General features: G+C 44.0%; 1 protein-coding gene across 1 annotated transcript in view; it reads right to left on the bottom strand.

The window, feature by feature from the left end:
* C2H8orf34 (chromosome 2 C8orf34 homolog) overlaps positions 1 to 17,266 on the bottom strand; it is a 285,462-nt gene that overhangs the window by 30,383 nt on the left and 237,813 nt on the right. Inside the window, exon 11 of the mRNA XM_050940939.1 lies at positions 5,440 to 5,560. Coding sequence (XP_050796896.1) covers positions 5,440 to 5,560 — 121 coding nt within the window. The remainder of the gene's footprint in view (positions 1 to 5,439; positions 5,561 to 17,266) is intronic.

Genomic DNA, 17,266 nt, shown 5'->3' with positions numbered 1-17,266 from the left:
ATCTTTGCTTCTGAATTTATTCAAAAGCTATTTATGTTTCTAATTTACAGGTAAATTATTTCATTACAGTGTGTCCAACAAAGTTCAAGTAACGGTGGTTTGGTACTTTACTATGCTAGCAAAAGGAAAACCCTCACAAGTAAACATGTCAAGGAACTTGACAAGACATTCATTGAATCATCTAGTTTATGTTCCACCACTGTTGTCAATTTCACACCCTCACTAGCAGATGACTCTAATTAACTTTGTTTTGAGACACACAATCAGCTTCCTTTAGAACCAACAGCAGTGTTATTTTGCTTTAAACAGTATGAGCCACATTCTCAGCAGTTGGGAACTGGCATAGCCCCATGGACTACAAGCTGTATGTGTATAATGAAGCCTCCAACCCACAGAAAATCTGCAGTGCATTTGTGACTTAACAGCAAAGACTTCAGGATACAAGAAATCCTACAGCAATCCCAAACCTGATTTTCTAAAACTATTATTTAGAATCTATTCTCACCCACTTCCACCTGTGTTTACCAAATATGCACAATGTTTATACTACACATTTATAAATTATGAGTATACACAAGTAGAATTGGTCTACATTAAAATGTGCTCATATTTTATTAAATATTTTATTCATTTACTTTTTTAAAAATAAAAAAACAAATTATATCTGCTGGTCTAAAATAAGATATTCAACATGTTAGAAGACTGATACTAGAGAAGGTGGACTAAAAATTATCAGTGAAATCTCAAAGGATATACTACCCAGACTCTTTAGTGAACAAATGTTTTCCTACTAACAAATTTACAAGGGTCATTATTGTTTATATATTCAGTAGACAGTTAAGGATATTTCTTATTGTTGCTTTAAACTTAAAACAATTTAAATGAAACACTGACCTCATTAAAATCAAGCAGTTGTTTTCATTTTACCTTTTTAAATAATTACTGTATGCTTTAAAAAAAATCAATACATGTCATTTTGAAATTTGTAAGATATCTGGGTTCAAATCTCAGGGGTCAACAAGCAATAATGTAAGTTTCATAATTTAAACCAAATGTGGTATGTGTTCTTTTAAATTAAAATTAACCTGTATCATTGCAAAATGACTAAACTCTTTAACTTCCTCGCCTTGATGCAGAGGAGATCATGCTGGAAAACTGATGTAGAATATCCATGCTTTAGTAAGAGTTCTATAAACATTGTATTCTTTGTCCATGTTTCCATGATATTAAATTAGTGATTGGTTCTACAGAAAAAAAAAGATTTTAATCACTTTCTCCATATATAATTAAAAAGATTTTCACAACTGTTCAGTTTTATTTAATACATACCACATCTGTTGATTTTACTTCAACATCAACTTTTCCAACTAAATGAATAAACCCAGTTTTGAATTTCCAACACTACAGTATTATTTGATACACATCAAATACTGTAATTGGGACACGACTTGGGATTTTGTCAGAAAACCTCCTGTTAATGTTATTTAAGTGAAAATAACATGTGGGTAACAGAGTGATCCAAGGGTATCCTACTTATGTATCCGAAATACCAGAACAACAGTTTGATTCACAACACATTCATAAGGTTTTTAACACATTAAAAAGTTCTTTTTGTGATAAAACACATTCAGGAAGAGGGCAGTGACCACAGAATTATTTCTTCAAACCAAACAGAAAAGTTGCCTGAATTAGCTACCAATAAAAAAACCTCTCACCCTGTGTATAATATAAAGCTGCCACTGGACAGCTGTAACTTATGTGACTGGCATTTAGATGAAAGCATTATGGTGCAGTCTGCAGGGAATGATGGGGGTACTGTAGAGGTGAAAATTTGAACCTGCTAAAAATGTTGCATTTGCATCTCCTGAACCAAACCCAAATACTGCAAGTTTAGATTTTGTAAATAAAGAGAACTGTCCAGGCAAGTCTACATATTCCAAAACTCTATTCCTGATACACAGACAAATGGAGAAAACCAGTCATAGGGAAACAGATGCTCAACACGAACCATTCTCAAATAAAATAAAATACCTAGATCGCATATAGCACTTTTCATCTGTAGATTTCAAAAGCACTTTACAAAGGAGCTTAATACCATTATTTCTATTACACAGCTGGGGACACTGAGGCACGGGAAGGGGACGTGACATGACCAACCTTTGGGTGTGGTAAATAGAGGGAGGGCTGGACATGAGGAACCAACCCGTCAAGAGGATTTTGTGACCCTGTATCTCATTCCTGGAGTACAGGTAGTAGAAGAGGGTTGGCAATGGTGAACTGACCAGAAAGATTCTGTATTCTAGTATATCCAGCAACAGCAAAATAAACTATCAAAGGAGTCTACAACCTAGTGCCAGCTCCCAACAACCCAAACAATTGGGTGAGGAGAGAGAAGACATTTCAGAATATCTCATTACCCTTTGTGCTGGTGCCAGAGAACTGCAGTGGAGTATGAGGGAGTTACATGTATTTTTATTTTATAAATATGTACTCCAGTTCACCTGTTTGATATTATCCTGACTGACTGCAAAGAGTTAAATCAAATGAGGCTGTTAGAGTGAGAAAAAGAGGATATAAAACAAGGGCAAAGATAAGGTATGGCCCAGACAATACTAAGGGTCCTTGAGGAAACAATGGGGAAATGATTAGACCTTCCAGACCTAAGCCTAGGATCAAAGAAGGTATTAAAACCTTGACAATGCTGGCCTATGGAAGAAGGGGGATTGAGTGGGCTGTCAAGAGCTGCTGAGGGAGAAGATGCTGACCGAGACACTGAGAAGGAGACAAACTGAAGCAAGCAGACTGCCTCTTCCAACTGAGAGGTGGGAGTAACGGGGTTGAACGGAACTTACCAAAGCTTGCAAGGTAAGATTAAAGTTTAGGTAAGGAAAAATAGGTACATAGGTCTTTTCTGCTTTTGTTTGTTTGTTTTAACTCTTTGCTCCGCATGTTTTGTACCTTTTGGGTGAATACATAATGTTTTGTTTTGAGGAAGCTGTTTTTGAGCTACTTTAAGCAGCTGCCATCACAGGCTCCAGATGCAAAAGTGCTTATAGGGGCCAGATACAGATGGGCCTGTCATACTAACAGGGTCAAGAATCACAGGGGCTGCCATCTGGAATCCAGTTCCAATGTAGCTGAATTGCATGGTTGACCCTTGAGAAAGATGCAGAAAGCCAGGCCAGTCACCTAAGAGGTGCACTTGGGAGAGACAAAAAGATTTCTAACGCACAGCTCAGCCTGACGCCATGTCAAAGGTACATTATCAAATCACCAGAAGCAGCAGGATCAAGTGGAAGATTTCTAGATTCCACTGTTCCACAAAGGCGTGGGTGAGTGGGAAGAGCTAACTTTGCTTTTGGTATGAGCTGACCTACACCAAGTCAGCCCCCAATAAGTAGGGGAAAGAGCAGGTGTGCTTTCAACCCCAAAAGTTTACAGAAAGGTAAGATGCCCCAAGAATTTGCAGAAAGGGCCTTTTGGGCACTCTGACAGTCATGATGGGGAGGAAACCTCCTGGCCTAAGATATCATTGGGGGAAGTAGGCACACCAGCAGTCTCAAATGTTGCTAAATGGGCTCCCTGGCTGCACCTAGAAGTTTAATTGAAGGAGTGCTAAGCTTTTAGGCTTCTTCTCAAAAAAAGATAAATAAATGCAGGTATAGTGGGAGGGAGGGTATTTAATTAGGCTAAAGACCTCTATACATGTGGATGTGTCAGATATTGGATGAAACAAATGCAAATTACAACTCTTTGTAGGGATTTTCACATTTGCTTACTCAGCTCCAGTGCTACAAAGGGTAAATGTATTGTGTGATATCACCTGAGACAGTAATGATATTGTACATTTTACGCAACAGGAAATGGAGGCAGGTATGTAATTGAATTTCCCAGGGCTACATAGTAAACCAGTTAAACAGCTGGGATTAGAATTCAGGAACTATTCTCCCCTAAGATCAGGATGCCTGTATTTATTTCTTCACATCTAAACTGCAGAAGCAGCAGAGTATGCGGATCCTATAGTTCTATGGTTACTAAGAAAAATGTGATCTGAAAACAGGTTTATATAATAACTTACCTTTCTGTGCATGTGTCACATCTTCATGCCTCCAGTGTCACATTTATTAAAAGGCAGACTTATTATTTTCTATGGTGTGGTCATGAAGTGGCATGACATGCAGCACATATATCATAGGCCTGCAGGGCTGTACGTGTGCCCTTTAAAAAGATGAATACTGCAAAAATATTTTCCTGTTATTCATTGTTTAATTTAACCAATCATCCAGAGTAAAATTGAATTTATTCTACAACTAAAGGGGTGTATGTTTTGAATCATTCATAACATATTTAAAGCTGAAGCAAGAAAATACTCATTACGATGAAAAAAAAGTGGAAACTGTATTCTAAATTTCCCAATGCATTTTTCAAGAAACACTGTAAATACTTTCATCCAAACTTTGGTTTACTTTACAGGGCTGCCCAGAAGGGGGGGGGGCAAGTAGGGCAATTTGCCCCTGGCCCTGGGCCCCGCAGGTGCCTCCACAAGAGTTTTTTGGGACCCCTGGAGCGGGGTCCTTCACTTGCTCCAGGGGCCCTAGAAACTCTCGTGGGGTCTGGGCCCCCGGAGCTTCTTCCACTCTGGGTCCTCGGCAGCAATTAGGCGGCGGGGGTCCTTCCACTCTGGGACCTGATGCCGAAGTGCCCCGAACACCCGCAGCAGGGGGTCCTTCCACCCCGGGACCCACCGTCGAAGTGCAGGGTCTTTGGTGGCAATTCGGCGGGGGCTCCCTGCCGCGGGTCTTCGGGGGGTTCTTACATTCCGGGACCCGCCGCCGAAGTGCCCCGTCGCCGAATCACCACCGAAGCGAGGGCCCCCCGCCGCTGAAGACCCCAGGCCCCCTGAATCCTCTGGGCAGCCCTATTACTTTATTGTACTCTTAAAAAAATTACTACTATCACTACTGTAGCAGAGATTCTATTATACGCAATGGCCCTAATCCTCATCAACCGGAACTCCCATTAAATCTCAGAGAGGTGCTGACTGGCTTATGCTTCAGGCCAGTGTTTTATTAATACACTAGTTCGTTGAAGTCTTTTGGAAAATTTATAACCTGGGGGTCTAGCAACAATAATTCACTACCACCTGAGGTATTACTGAGCTATGGGAATAAATATGTAATGAAATTTTCAGGATAGTGTTTTAATTACCTTACCATACACAGTCAAGTTTAAAATCTTTGGCTTCAAATAAATGCTTTTCCTGTTAACAAAACAGCAAACGAAGAGAAAGAGAGGTTACAATTCAATTTCTCATCTACTTTTGTCAGTGTCTCAGACAATGTTTCCTCTCCTTACTCACACGAGTAGTCCAACTGATTTCAGTGGGTTACTTGGGTGTATAGGGTTTGATGTTTTATGATTCCTTGTCACTATACGCACCAGCTAGATGTTTTTCCATGGTCTGCAGTTCTTTTGCGGCTAAGGAGTCTTTCAGGAGTTTCTGGCTTGGGGACTCTCCGTTTCTGGCACACATAACATCCAGGTCCCAAACAGGTTGATGCTAAATGCAGGTAAAAAGAAAGGGGAATACTAGAATCTTTAAAAGTATTTTTACATTTATATCTAAAGTACAGGGCCGCCTGGGAGTGGGGGGTGGGGGCAAGTGGGGCAATTTGCCCTGGGCCCCGCAGTGGCCCCAAAAGAGTTTTTCGGGGCCCCTGGAGTGAGGTCCTTCACTTGCTCCAGGGGCCCTGGAAAACTCTCGTGGGGCCTGGGCCCCCGGAGCTTCTTCTGCTCTGGGTCTTCGGCAGCAATTAGGTGGCGGGGGGTCCTTCCGCTCTGGGACCCACCGCCGAAGTGCCCCGAAGACCCGCGGCGCGGGCCCCCTGCCACCAAAGACCCCAGGCCCTCTGAATCCTCTGGGTGGCCCTGCTAGAGTAAAAGAAAGTTGGAATGATATGTTCTCCTAATTTAGGTAATTAAATGCTGCTTTAAAAGTTTAAAGTGCAATTAATAAAAATATTGGCTTTATATAAAATATTTATTGTGAAATTATTTATTTTAAGGTACAAATGGGTAAGAGATGGATTAGATTCAAAATATCTAGTAGTTTTAAGCAAAGCTATACTGCATAGAAACTGGTGCTCAAATTGAGGCAGCATATCAGGCCAAATTCTGCAATGATTTACACTGTGTAGTCCCATTGACTTTAGTGGCATTGTACTCGCTTTAAATCAACATAAAATATGGCCCAATATCACTGCAAAGCAGCACTTCTGGGAATATCACTCAATTTCCTAACCAACATTTCCAATACTGTTGTATCACTGCAAGAAGTCTTCCTTTCAGGGAAGGTAACTAAATCATGGCAGCATTATAAGCAGTTTGGAAGAGATCCTGGCAAGCATAATACCTACCCAGTCTTTCGACTATTGAACATTGATATTCAGAATTACCTACGGGTTTTTGGAACTGTTCAACGTGCTCTTAAAAGATGTCTTCAAAAACATAAAACTACGGAGATAAACTTGATAAGATTTTATCTGTTTGAGATAAACTAAAACATATGACCAGATGTTCAGGACTTAGTCATAAAAACAATGAGCAAAAATATCAGTTAAAACATATCAGAACATAGAGTTTACTTTATTACATTGCCAAACTATTTCACCCAAAGACCTAGTGTTATTTTTTTAAACAGTAAAAACTAGTTATATGTACTGTAGTCACCTTTGCTATTTTCCCAATGTGAAAGTAAATGAATTATATAGTAAGAATAGAAAGGATTAAAGAAATGTTGTCTGTACCTTTAAGCAAAGTTGTTGAAATGTTGCAACCAGGTGTCAGGAATACAGACATTAACATAGAACAATTGCACCGTTTAAGGGCAATTGGTGAAGTATTAGCCTTAGATGGATAAGAGTTAGTAAGAAAGTAGGATATGCATGCTGTGCCCCAGGTGAATTTTACAGTTTTGCTTTCTTTGTCCCTTTGTCTAATTCCCGCCCTTTTATCTGTATAAATAAGACTGTTTGGGTCTTGCATGGCCACTCACATATTCTGAATGTTATTGGCGGAGAGCAGCGCTAATAAACAGAGTGGTCTGACAAATTGTGAGTCCTGATTCTAACTTTGACAATTTGGAGGTCCCACCGAGATGGCAACCGTCTTCACTGGGGCTATGTGATTCCTGACTGTTTTTGTGGGATGACCGTGGCAGCCGCACCTGGGCATTTGGCCCAAGCGGTCCCCCACTAGAGCGGAAAGGCGCACAGCCACAGTGAGGTCTACGCCATCGAACCTGTTGGTTCCCACTCTGTTCTGGTAAAGATCCCGGGATCTGACATCAGGAATCTGGTCAGGTAATTATTTCTGTGTTTTGTCCAGACTGAGGACTGTCCTGTCTCTGTGTCTATCTGTCCTCTTGTGGAGTGTTTGAGTCTGGGTGCCGTCTCTGTCTGGGGATCGGCCGACCAAGGGGTTCCTGTCCCCGCGGTCTGAGTGAGTGGAATCTGCACAATCGCAGCCGCACCGCACTTTGGGTAAAACCCCTGGTGTGAAAGCAAGGGCGATTGAGGCAGTAGTCTGTGGGCTCCTTTTGTGTGTTGCACTGGGCATCGCTCTGACGAACCCAAATTTCCTTCTTGTGTGATTGGTGTGTGAAGTCCTCCTGTATGGGTAACCAGACGTCTAAGTCGGGACAGTTCCCTAAATGAACGCCGGCTCATTTTATGTATTTAAGATGGGTCCAGACTCCTGTAAAAAGGGTCCAGACTCCTGTAAATTTCTGGAAAAATGGTCTAGGCTAACTCAGGGGGATCCCAAAACTCAGTGGCCACTGTTAAAATCTTGGAACAAAGACTGAGTGGAAGTCTTAAAGGACAAACTCAGCCAACCTAAAACTAAATTGGCTAAAGGAGAGGTTAATTGTTTCATGCAGTGGTGGGAAGAAGCAGATCGTAGGTGAACAAAATCAAAACTGGCCTCTCTCAATTATTCAAATAATAAGTTAAAAGCTTTATTAAAAGCCTCCTCTCCCACCACCAGACCGAGCGCTCCCCTTTACCCCGTTCTCCAAACCCCGGATCGATCCAACCCCCTTCATACTTCCATCATTGTAAAAAGGACAAAAAGCTCCTTGTTCTGCTCCCCTTTGTCTGCCTCAGAAACTGATTCGTTAGTGTTCCACTACCAATTCAGCAAGAGGGGGGACTCCTCAACTAGCCCCCACCCTTCCTGGTCCCTTTCCTTGAACACTTCTTTCAAAATTGTGAAGTGACCACAATAGCACTCACAAACAGTTCATTGGAATAAAAAAAAAAAAAAAGCAGGATCGGGCCCAGAAAAGCAGGCAAGCAACAGATAAAGAAACTGAAAAACAGGTTGGAAGCCCTATAAAACAAATGTGTGCAAAGCTAAAGCCACAGGCCCAAATCATCTCCCAGTATTTTCTATTACATGTACTAAATAAAAAGTGACACTGGCAATTAATAATCTTAGTGTCAAAAGGGGGATATGTAGGAGCAGGATTTTATAATGTCCCATAACAATTAAAGTATAATTTGATTTCATCCTGCTAGCCACTTTTTTTAAATAGCAGAAATAAATGACCCTCTGGGACTATAAGATTCTGTTTTCCCATATGCATTACAAATTGGGCCCCCTCTAACTCTTTGTTTTAAAATTTAGATAGTAAGAGACAGGATTCTCTATTGTGTCTATGTTAAGTAAATTAGAGAAACATTGAAGGCCTGGGTCTCAATGTACATTGTCTTAGTTATCAATTGTAAAACTTAGCAAGGTTTAATTTGCAATGCTTTTTTGTTCGATATAAAATACTACTGTTTGTATTCTCAATCTATTTGTGTAAATGAGGAATGTATGCATCGGGAAAAGATAAGGTGTGAAGGCCATTGTTATAGCCAGAGTCAAGGGACGGCTGTTAAACTGTCTGGCATCTCAGAGTGGATACATGCTTCGCAGTGTAAGAATGCACCACCCTCAGTAAACCAACCACCACCTCAGGACCACGCAGAGTCAATTTTTTGACTCCAGAAGAAGACGTAGAGGAACAGCCTGCAATACCTTACAATCTACGCTCTCGTAAGGGTTGCCAGAAGCAGATGACTACATAAAGCAAGGCCCAAGAAGAAGCAGTAGTGAGCTTAGCGCCTGCTGCCTGGTGGACATAAAACTGTAACTGCAGTTCCCTCATTTGAGGTTGTCAGAACCAGAAGGGCCCTGCTTCCAACATGCGCCTCTGGTGGTGCCTGTTCTTCGGCTGCTGGTGTCTTAAGGTCTGGGGAGTCCACAATGACAATTCTTTTATCCAGCAGCAAGTGTGGATAGCTCAGACCCTTATTATTTCTAAATGCTGGGTCTGCAGCCACATCCCAGCCCACTCTCAAACTGGTGTTCCTGTCCTGGCTATCCCACTCAATTCCCCAGACCTCACTGAAGGACCTTGTCCGTTTAACACAATATGGAACAGTAATGACACCTGGGCAGAGACTATTGGCAGTTCCTTTATCCCACTTGGGGGAGTAATACACCATGCAAAAAGACTCCTAAGGTTACAAGCAGTGGTTAAAATAATGGCAAATGAAACTGAAGAAAGTTTAAAAACCCTGGCCAAAGAAACAGGGGTGATCAGACAGGTTGCCCTCCAAAACCGTCAAGCATTAGACATAGTGCTGGCGGCCAAAGAAGGAACCTGTGCTCTCATTGAAAAAAAATGTTGTATGTTTATACCTGACAATACCAATGAGGTAATAAATCACGCTAGCCACTTAGAACAAATCGCATATCTTCCTTATGAAGAGCTGAGTTCTTTATGAAAGTGGCTAAGTAACCTGTTCAATTTCTCTGGCATAGGAAACTGGTTGTTTCAGGGAGCCCTAACTATCCTGTTTGGAATCTTAGTGATTTTTGTATGCTTGCAGTTAATCTCCTGTTGTATCCAAAATTGTGTCACCCAGATGGCTGCCCCAAAACAGAGTGCTAATATGATGATTTTAAATATCGCTAATAAACTAAAAAATAAGGAATGGTTAATTTGTGGAACTCAGTAAGGGTTGGTCATGGAGTACGCCTGACCAAAAGGAGGGATTGTGAAAGTAGAATGAATTATATAGTAAGAATAGAAAGGATTAAAGAAATATTGTCTGTACCGTTTAAGGGCAATTGGTGAAGTATTAGCCTTAGATGGATAAGAGTTAGTAAGAAAGTAGGATATGCATGCTGTGCCCCAGGTGAATTTTACAGTGTTGCTTTCTTTGTCCCTTTGTCTAATTCCCGCCCCTTTATCTGTATAAATAAGACTGTTTGGGTCTTGCATGGCCACTCACATATTCTGAATGTTATTGGCGGAGCGCTGCGCTAATAAACAAAGTCGTCTGACAAATTGTGAGTCCTGATTCTAACTTTGACACCAAGAAATAAATATATTCTTCAAAATACACTGTTATACAGAATATTTTATATTTCAGATCTATTCAAAACAAACACCACCACCTTTTAAGTATCCAATTCCTGTGAAGCATAAATTCTTTGCTAGATTTTATCATACAACTTTAGAATGCACTGTTGATAAAGAAATATCTAAAATGTAAAGATTTGCACAGGAAAGAGAAACTGGCCCTATATTAAATCATATCAATCAACACTGTCAAAGCTGTTCAATATTTTAATTGGCATATTTATTTAGTGATGCGATTTTTGGAATGATGGTACCATTTTCAGTGTGCAAATTTGCTTCCATAGCACTCCCATTTTAATTAAAATTATTCCTATTTGGTCCCAAGTATTAAAGTAGAATATCTGGAGAAGACCATAAACTATACAAATTTAGATCTGATCCTGCTAATTTCAGACAGATGAATAGCCCCCATTGGTCCTGATCCTGAGAGGTTTTGAGCATCTGCAATTTCAGTAGCAGCTGTGAGTTCTCAGCATCAGACACAATGAACTCATTAGGACTATTCACATGCATGGAATTATTCACATGAGTAAGTGTTTGAAGGATCAAGCCCATAGTTATTTAGTGACAGATTCCAATATTTTTACTTATGTTGAATAACACCTTATTTTATGAGCAGTTCAGTTAAAAGCAACAGGGCTACCCAGGGCATTAGGAGCTAGTCAGCATGTTCATTGTGGGGAAAGGGATCAGAATGTGGCTCTATGTTATAGTTTTTATATTGATTATTTAGATATATTTTCCCTTATATAAATATCCATGTATATGTTTGTGTATGTTTATGTATGTACTCAAAGACACACACACACACTGTATGTCTTTGTAACTATAGAGATGTCATACAATTATGCACACACAGACTCCTACATGAAGACATAGACAGAAGACATACACAGTTTATGTGAGTACACATATAAATGACATAAATATGCATGACTTAAAATATATACACCCATATAAGCCCATATACATTTTCATGTATCCAATTTCTTCTGTCAACATATGCCTTCAACTGCCAGTGAAGTCAATGAAATAACTGAGGGCAGAATCTATCCCCCAGTTTGTGATCAGTTTATTAAATACCTTTGCAACCCATACACCTTCTGGGTGTGGTGTTCTGTTCCACCTAGTGGCACTGAGACTACTTACAGAGAGTTAAATGAGTGCTCTACAGTTTCAGCAAACAGGCAGCTGGCTTTTAGCTCATGTGGTAGAGGCTCATGAACTAAGCTCCAAAGGGCCCAGGTTCAATCTTGCACGCCGACCACCAGGGTCTGTCCGTGTTACTCTTTGTCATGTTTTGATGAAAAGATCACGAGTACATGCAACACCACAAGTATCAGTAACTACAAGTCAGGCCATAATGTGTCAAAGGCAAAAGCAATACTGCATCATTACTTACTGAGTACATGTGATACTAAATATTTGAAATTTAGTGACAAACAAACATTGTAAAAACTATAAACATATAAATACATTCATTTGATAATGATATGAATGAGAATGAAAACCAACATAAACAAGCCAAAAAGGTTATTATGATAATAAAAAGTTGTGACTCTTGTGATCACTCTCTGATTCTGTGCATTTCAGGGACATATCAAAGTAGGTTTCAATCATTTAGGAGGCAGAGCAGGGATAGCAATTTTTCATACATGGCTTTGGATGAAAATGATTTACGTTTTGAGGCCCATATTCACTTCAGAGTTTGCACTAGTGTAAACCTTGCTAAGGGTCTCTAGTGTTCCCATCACACAGCTGTGCCAGTTCCCTATGCTGAGGAGCCAGCATAGCCTGAAAAGTGCATGGTGATACCTAGAGAAGGGGGCATGACCACGGTGGCTGAGAAGTATGCTGATTCATGGCTCTAGCATGATTTAAAGCTGCTCCTCCCGCCTCACAGAAAACCTTAGGGCAGATGGCAGCAGTAACACTATGTAAGTTAAGATAAACCCTCAGGGTTGCAAGGCACTTTTGCTGGTGCAGCAAGGTGTAATTTACACCTCCCTGTGCCACTTTACAGAGCTTAGTCTTATTGTCTTTTGGCCAGGCTTAGTACAAATAGACCAATACAAACTTGCAAGCATAGTGTAACTTTACTCTGAAGCATAACAATAGTGGAGCCAACTAATGCTATAATGGAGCCTCTTGATCCCCTTAAAAAACATACTCCAGATAATTTCTATGCAAACATTACAACTTCAGTTAATTCAAATTTTAATCATCTGTGACAATGGTAGATCCTTTCCTAGTTGTTCCTTTCAACCTGGTAGGCTGGGTCAGTGTTGGATATAAATGTGGGTGTTTTTAGTTTATTTAATATCTTCTTTGCCATTATGGTTCCAAACTATGCCTTATGTTTAATGTTTCACTACATTTTAAAAATGGATGTTTACATTAACAAGGAGTTTTACATCTCAATACAAGGAAATTACTGAAAGAACATCTATGTCATTTTTACTTATTGAAATCACATTGGGCCCCATTCACTAACTTTGAATCAAGGCATGGTGAGGTAATACAGCATCAGAAAAATGTTAAATCAATATTGTCAAGAGATGTGCCAACTTTTAAGGTCAGCCATATGTCAGTATTTTGCTAAGGTTTTTTCCACATCTTCATTATGTCTTCACATACAATATATTTATTTTTGTATTCTTTACTTAGATCACTTAGCCAACAAATACAAAGGAAGAGGCCAAAATGTAATCAAGGCCTTAACTAGTTCATTGAGTTTTTGAAGAATATTGTAACTCAGGGCTTGTCTACATCACGAAGTTGCAGCGCTGGTGAGGGGGTTACAGCGCTGCAACTTAGGAGGTGTACACATCTGCAGGGCATCACCAGCGCTGCAACTCCCTGTTTGCAGCGCTGGCCGTACTCCCGTTTTGTCTCGGGTGTAGAGGATCCAGCGCTGGTGATCCAGCGCTGGTAATCAAGTGTAGACACTTACCAGCGCTTTTCTTGACCTCCGTGGAATAAGCAGGTATCCCAGCATACCTGAGGAAGCCTCTCTGGTAATCAAGCAGGTCTCCTTCCCCGCGGTTTGCTCCGGTGTTCTCTGAACCCCCGAGCAAGCAGGTCTCCTTCCCCGCGGTTTGCAGGGGGGTTCGGGGAACGCGAGAGCAAACCGCGGGGAAGCAGGTCTCCTTCCCCGGTTTGCTCTCGCGTTCCCCGAACCCCCGTGCAAGCAGGTCTCCTTCCCCGGTTTGCTCTCGCGTTCCCCGAACCCCCGAGCAAGCAGGTCTCCTTCCCCGCGGTTTGCAGGGGGGTTCGGGGAACGCGAGAGCAAACCGCGGGGAAGCAGGTCTCCTTCCCCGGTTTGCTCTCGTGTTCCCCGAACCCCCGAGCAAGCAGGTCTCCTTCCCCGGTTTGCTCTCGCGTTCCCAGAACCCCCGAGCAAGCAGGTCTCCTTCCCCGCGGTTTGCAGGGGGGTTCGGGGAACGCGAGAGCAAACCGCGGGGAAGGAGACCTGCTTGCTCGGGGGTTCGGGGAACACTGGAGCAAACCGGGGAAGGAGACCTGCTTCCCCGCGGTTTGCTCTCGCGTTCCCCGAACCCCCCTTGAAGCTGCCCAACAGCGCTGCAGTGTGGCCACATCTAACACCATTTGCAGCGCTGGTTGCTGTAAGTGTGGCCACTCTGCAGCGCTGGCCCTATACAGCTGTACTAATACAGCTGTAACAACCAGCACTGCAAAACTGTAGATGTAGACATACCCTCAGTGGGGCTGGAGTGGGTTAGGGGAAATTGTCTATAGTTATAAATTGCTCGTGTTAGCAAGAGTTTCTTTTAGATGTCATAGTTCATGCTTCAGACTTTAGCACCACATTAGCTTGGTGCCAAAAGTCATTGATGATATTCCTGTTGGAAGAAACATGATACACATTAAGGTTCTGATCCTGCAATTGAATCTATTGTCATGGACCCTCACAGAGATGTGAAGTCCCACAGACATCTATGGAGTTCTGCTCATGTGAAATGATCTGATGCCAGAATCAAGGCCTAAGAATTGCTTTACCAGAACAATGTGGGACACTCCAAGAGGAGAAGCTGGCTTCCAGCAGAAAGCATTCCTTCATCTTTTAAGAATGCTGTGATGGGGCAGCACCCCATCAATCCTTAAGATGGAGATGGAGAAGCTTCTAAAGTGGATGCTGGAAAGGCAGCAAGAGCAGGCAGCCCAACAGCAGCAGCAGGTGCAGATGATGCAGCAGATGGCCAGCCAGCAGCAGCTACTGATAACCCAGCTTCAAGAGCAGCAGCAGGCACAACAAGAACACCTGGTTCAGCAGATGGCCACACTATTATGCCCAGCGGGAGACGCAGCTGCCCTACCGGCTGGGGCCGGGTGCAGGGAGATGCTGGGGGAACTGTCGGTATGCCTCACTAAGATGGGGCCAGAAGATGAACCAGAGGCGTTCTTAATGATGTTCAAACAGGCGGTGACCGCCGCCAGGTGGCCCCCGGAGCCTACTAGCCCCCTATCTGACGGGACAGGCCCAGGCTGCCTACCATAGCCTTTATCCCCGGGAGGCCCTAGAGTACCCCCGGGTGAAGGCGGCCATATTGGACCATACCAGCATTAGCCTGGAGACCTATCACCAGTGCCTCCGCAAAGAACAGTATCCCCCTGGGACCCAACTCCAGGCAGTGGCCCAATGGATACGAGACCACTGTTGGAAGTGGGTGAACCCGGAGGGCTTGACTGGACCTTGGGTAGCGAAGATGGTGGCACTGGAGCAGTTCACCCAGATCCTGCCTCCAGGAGGAAGGGCCTGGGAACACCGACATGGACTGGCGACCTTGTCAGCAGCGGTGGCCTTGATGGAGGAAGATTTGTCCACCGAGGGGGCTGAGGCGCCACCCCGAGTAACAGGGAATTCCGGTGGAAGGATCGGGCCAGGCAAAGGAAATCCCCAGGGGACAGGAGCCCAGGAACTGTTATCTGGCGCCCGCCCTATACCTCTGAAACTCCCCAGCCCTGAGTCCAGACACAGGGCCACCTGGGTACCGACCCGAAGGGACCAACAACCCCAAGAGCAAGGGAGCCCACTGGGTGGAGGCCCTGGACCCGCTGAGGCCTAAGAGGGGTGCTGGGAGTGGAGACAAGAAGGGCATTTTTGGAGGAATTGCCCATTTATGGACTGCAATTACGGACAAGCCTGGGTCGCCAGACGAAGGGCCCAGAAGAGAGGACTGGGAAAGCTCGTGGTCTCTGTACGGGTCGAGGGGATCCTCGCAAATGCCCTCGTGGACTCGGGGTGCAGTCAGACCGTCATATGGGAGGGGCTGGACCCAGACTTCAAACTCTCTGGCACTCAGATGCACTTGCAATGTGTGCATGGGGACATTCGCTCCTACCCTCTGGCTTGGGTGAAGATAGAAGTCTCTTGCCGGGAGGGGGACCTCCACGTTGGCATGGCCCCCAGGTTAGCCTACCAGGTAGTATTGGGACGAGACTGGCCAGGCTTTGGGGAGATCCTCCAGAGGTACCAACCATCCGACCCACAGATGGACGGGGCTAGGCCTCCACAAGTGGGGCTGCTTGGATGCACGCCATGGGTCGACCCCAGAGGAGAGGCATCGGTGATGGGAGAGACCCCTGCGACCTCCTCGTCCATAAGGCCCCTTTTGGTTGAGGACACACAAAAAGAACTGGAGTGAGACGTGGACTTTGTACAGGAACAGAGAGAGGACCTGACCCTAGAGTAGGGCCTGGGAACAGGCCACCAGTCCTGGCCCCGATGAAGGCCCAACCCCGAGGCCCCCACAGGGCCCCGGTTTTGAGATATGGCAGGACTGCCTATATCGGGTAGTGCAGGAACCATGGACCCAGGAGATGTTCTGTCAGCTCTTGGTCCCCCGGAGGCTGCGATGAAGCCTCCTCCAACTATCCCATGCAAACCCCTGGGCTGGGCACCTGGGGCGGGAAAAGACCCTCCAGAGGATAGCTCACTGGTTCTTCTGGCCTGGCATACACCGGGAGGTTCGGGACTACTGTGCGTCCTTCCCGAAATTCCAGCTGGCGGGACCAAAAAGCGTATCCCGGGCACCCCTGTTTCCTATTCCAGTTGTTGGCGTACCCTTTGAATGGATTGGGATGGACCTAGTCAGCCCCCTTGAAAGAAGCAAGACGGGGAACTGCTTCATCTTAGTGGTCGTGGATTACGCAATGCATTACCCTGAAGCCGTGCCCCTGTGGGCTGCAACTGCGCAAGTGATTGCTACCGAACTAGTGAAGATTTTCGCCAGGGTTGAGATACCAGCGGAAATCTTGATAGACCAGTGCACAAACGTGTCCTCTAAACTGATGGCTGAACTGTGTCGCCTCCTCCACATATGAATGCTCCAGACATCAGTTTACTATCCCCAGACAGACGGCCTAGTGGAACATTTCAATGGCATACTAAAGTCCATGTTATGGAAGTTTGTGGAGGAGGACCCTACCCATTGGGATACCCTGTTGCCAGCCCTGCTGTTCACCATAAGGTAGGTACCCCAGGCCTCGACGGGGTTTGCACCCTTTGAAGTCTTGTATGGCAGGCAGCCCAGGGGGATCCTGGACCTCCTGAAGGAGGAATGGGAAACCCTGGAGACACTAGTTCTCGGGACCGCCCAGTACGTGTTACAACTCCGAGAACGGTTCCGAACACTAGGGGCCTTCGCCCGGGAAACCCTGATGAAGGCCCAAGTGAACCAAGAATGCCTCTATAACCAAGGAACTAGGGGGGCGGAGCTTTGCCACAGGGGATCGGGTGCTGCTTTTGTTAACCTCGGCCAAATCGAA

Source organism: Gopherus flavomarginatus, chromosome 2 (assembly GCF_025201925.1).
Source record: "Gopherus flavomarginatus isolate rGopFla2 chromosome 2, rGopFla2.mat.asm, whole genome shotgun sequence".
Taxonomy (NCBI): Eukaryota; Metazoa; Chordata; order Testudines; family Testudinidae; genus Gopherus; species Gopherus flavomarginatus.
This window is presented reverse-complemented; position numbering and strand designations above follow the sequence as displayed.